The sequence below is a fragment of the Temnothorax curvispinosus genome, unplaced genomic scaffold (genome assembly GCF_003070985.1).
Source record: "Temnothorax curvispinosus isolate PA1 unplaced genomic scaffold, ASM307098v1 QBEX01000668.1, whole genome shotgun sequence".
NCBI lineage: Eukaryota > Metazoa > Arthropoda > Insecta > Hymenoptera > Formicidae > Temnothorax > Temnothorax curvispinosus.
The window spans coordinates 186,269-189,994 of record NW_020210448.1 but is presented as its reverse complement, the minus strand read 5'-3'; the positions used below and the strand labels follow the sequence as shown (position 1 = coordinate 189,994).

The 3,726-nt window shown below is 39.3% G+C and overlaps 1 protein-coding gene across 2 annotated transcripts; it reads right to left on the bottom strand.

Annotated features, from left to right (window-relative positions):
* Positions 1-350: 350 nt before the first annotated feature.
* LOC112456833 (uncharacterized protein YJR142W) lies at positions 351-3,382 on the bottom strand. 2 transcript variants are annotated; one of them, XR_003041022.1, is made up of 6 exons: positions 3,217-3,382; positions 2,468-2,565; positions 2,188-2,392; positions 1,632-2,111; positions 1,306-1,550; positions 351-880 (listed from the first exon to the last, which is right to left on the bottom strand). XR_003041022.1 is itself a non-coding variant. In XM_025019595.1 (5 exons), exons 1-5 carry the CDS (start codon positions 3,290-3,292, stop codon positions 1,426-1,428), a joined length of 984 nt encoding a protein of 327 aa, XP_024875363.1. In that variant the 5' UTR covers positions 3,293-3,382; the 3' UTR covers positions 351-1,425. The 2 variants fall into 2 exon arrangements, 1 of the variants encoding a protein (XP_024875363.1); XM_025019595.1 differs by having other exon boundaries at positions 351-1,550.
* Positions 3,383-3,726: the final 344 nt, after the last annotated feature.

The following is a 3,726-nucleotide window of genomic DNA, read 5'->3' as shown; positions in this document are numbered from 1 at the left end:
ATAAACTTCCATTGTAAAAGTCGAGATGAAAATCATAAATAAATATTATATACAGCTAAAATATAATATACTCATATGTAATAATATCGAAACATTATCTATTTATCTCCGAATATCAATGAGAACGTAATACAATGTAATTATTTATATTAATATTAATCTTATTTGAAATAAAAATATAATCTGTTAAAAATATTATATCCATTAAGATTAAAGATGTATTATTACAATAATTAAGCTTTTGTGCTTCTCACTTGTACAGTCACTGATGTATTAATAGTATTTATATTAAATAGTATATTTAATATAAATAGTATTTAAACTTTTATATGTGGAAGTACTTAACGTTTAATTAAATTTATAAAATATTAGCATATGCTTAAGATAAATAATATAAATGTCTTCGAGCCTTCTTTAAAAAATCACTAGTAAAGAAAGATGCTAAGTGATTAAGAGTTTGATGATAAAATTCAATTGAACAAAGTCAGCACATGATCAGACTGTAAATTTTTTGTCTTACTAAAAAAGTACATGGTATATTCATTCTTATAATACTGTAAATGTGATCTTAGTGTTATGCAGACTGTCTCGCATTGATAATTCCAAGCTACGTGCTGCAAGTTTTAATATATATGTAAAGATATTAATTATAATTATTTAAAAAAATCTTTCAGTCCTTAAACGCAATATTATCGACAAAATTATTCTCTGGAATGCTGTGTTCACAATACTGGAATTTTGTTTCGACTGCAATGTATACCGTAAGTCAATTTCATTTAATCATCATTTGCTTTTATTACAATGTATCTGTTCAGTTGACAAGCACGATAATAATGTAATTGGTATACGACTTCATTGTGCTAAATAATGGCAGGTTAAGCTGAAAAAATATCTCAATATAGCATTATTTGTAAAACTTATCTTCTCATAGAAAAAATGAAAGATGTAGATGGAAGAAATTATCCTTAAAATTTTGTCGAGTCAAATGATATCACTAGTATGCATTTTGCTCCGTCATACAAAAGATTTGTAAAAATTTGTAGTTACTTTTTTAAGAAACACACAAACTTGTATAGATAAGCGAAAAATGTTATAAAATTCTCATGTTATTATTGATGCAGTTAATAAAGCGTACTGAGTTTTTCTTTTTCGTTGTTAATACACAAGATATGAAAAATTAAAACAGTCTTAAAATGAATGCAGAAATATGGCCAGCTCGATAAGTATATGTTTTATCTGTGAATTCATAGGTCTCTTTATAAATTATGATTTTTATAAATTATCAAAAAGTTCTTTGCGTCTTACATGTGTACAACTGTGTAATATTTCTCAATACTTGTCCAATAAAGAAACAGAAAAGGAACCTCATTCATTTCATTCAATTCATAGCCATTAGCACAGTATAAATTAAGAGCCTAACAAAACTTAAACTTTTTCTAAAGCTCCGATCGCTTCGCCATTAGCCATTCTATTACTAGCTTTGTGTCGATGATTGTACATAGTCTGCAGAGGTACATGGAGTAACTCCACAATCTGTATAAAGTTAGGCTCTGCAACAAAAGCAAACGGACAAATAAGTATCGCACGGCACCTTCTTCGACAATTTTTAGACCGAACAAATCACATCTTACCATTCTCTGCTGTAATGTATCCATGTCTAATTAAGAAGTCAAGGGCAACTGGTACAGAAGTGGTTTTGAAATGTGGGGAAAGTATCCTCTCTAAGCATTCACTAACGGGGAGTAATTCGAAGGTCTCCACTTCTCCGTCGCTATTGTTTGGTACGAAGTCGGGCGGCAGTTCAAGATCATATACAAATTCCGTATTGGGAAACAGACCCCTCTCACTTTCGAAGAAGAACGATACGCAGCCGGCGCTCTTAAGTTTGGCAATAAGATGATTCGGAATGCCAGCTTCCTCGCCGGCCTCTTTTATCGCGGTTTCATTTATACCGTAACCAACACTCAATCCACCGCTCACCATGCTATCCCAGTATGACGGCCATGTTTGTTTGTCCGGACTACGCTTTTGTAACCATATTGACAAACCTTTGACAGGGTCCATTACATAGCCGTTTATATCCACTCCGTATTTCCGAATTCCAAATAAACCTGCCATATCAAAAGGCACATGTAATGTACTGCAATTAATTTTATGCAATTTATCTTTATTCTCTTTGATACCTACATGTAGCCGAGCGATCCATCTTAAACAACGGTTGTGTATTAAATTGTGCACGCACTTCATGACATTCCTCTCTCCAGCCTCGTAATGTCACAAATTTTCCACTAGCCATCCATTCCCTCAACACTTCATCGACCCGCGCACTTCTTTCAGTGTAATCCCGAAAGGCTGGATTTAATTGCACATATTCGGGATGTACTTGAAACACCTTGAAAATTGATGTTTTGCATTGAATATACACGTTTTAACTTATATTAATGAAAAGATTATACGACAAACTCACTTGAGGATGATTCAATATCTCTTTCATCACATCTGGACGTACAAGTCCAACTTGCTGTCCATCGACAACAAAAGCCCTGCATTCTCCTGCATGTAAGCCTAAGGAATAAATTAATTCTTTCATAATTTATACAAGTATCATAATTTTGTTCCATATGCATCATCAAAAACAAATATTTATGACAAAAAAAATTATTTAAACACCATTGCAAAGTTATGTTTGGAAAACGGAGCGACGCATGCATCCGACGCAATAAATTTACATATTTTACGCAGGGATTCTAAACGTAAACTTAGCCAGGCAGTCGCATTTCTCTCGGAATTAAGCTACGTGTCAAAGTTTCCGCGATATGCGACGATCTCCCTAAACGAGCGCATTCAAAACAAGCGTTAGGCATATATGTCGTTAGAAAAAAGCGGAAGGTGATTTTTGCGGCAGTTATTCGGGAATCGCGACCGCCGTCGACGAGGCGACGGGGACGCGGCGGAGGCGCGTCGATAATCGCGTCCGCGGTCGCGATACGCGGTCGGGATTCTCGTCTTTTTTTTCTCTTCCTCTTCTCTCCTCCCTATTATTTTTGCTCCGAAACGCGAACGGTAAATACATACACGACGCGAAGATCGATATTCTCGGCGGTCGCCGCGCGTACGTCGGCCGCCGCGTCGTTACCTATCGATCACGCGGCCGGGAGACGCGTCGTCGGGGACGATACGTGGGCGGCGGGGGCGTGACCCGTCGCGTACGCTTACCTGACAGGTAGAAGCAGTTAAACTTGTTGGCGAGTTTCATTAAACGTGACATCGGCTTCTTGTCGTTATCCGCCATGATGTTACGTCGTTGTCATCCGGCCAGCTGCGACGAAAATCCTGGGCATCGAGCACATAACGCGTGTCAGACGGGCGCCTGGGAACTGTGCCTGTGTGGTTATCGCGCACCGCTGCGCCCCGCGGGGGCGACGGCCGCCGCGATTGGTCGGCCGGCCGGCGCGCACGCGCCACCAGCCAATCAGCGGGCGTCGCTCTACGCCGAGGCGCCGAACGCCGCCGCGCCGCTACGCCGCAAGCCGCCGCTCGCTCGTTCAATCCGGAATCAATCGCCGCGGCACCAACGGACGGGGAAGATCGACGCGCAACCGGCGCAACGACGAAATATGGAGGGAACGCGAGAATTTCGATTGCGGAATCAAGCGGAAGCGACCGCTCTCCCCGCGGCTGCGACCCGAGCCCAATGTAATCGCTTTAATTATTCGTTTACTTATA

Coding starts and splice junctions, on each gene's coding strand:
- LOC112456833 (XM_025019595.1), bottom strand. CDS start 3,292: ATGGCGGATAACGACAAGAAGCCGATGTCACGTTTAATGAAACTCGCC. Junction 2,393..2,467: donor AGATATTGAATCATCCTCAA/GTGAGTTTGTCG, acceptor TCAATTTTCAAG/GTGTTTCAAGTACATCCCGA. Junction 2,112..2,187: donor GATGGATCGCTCGGCTACAT/GTAGGTATCAAA, acceptor TTGATATGGCAG/GTTTATTTGGAATTCGGAAA.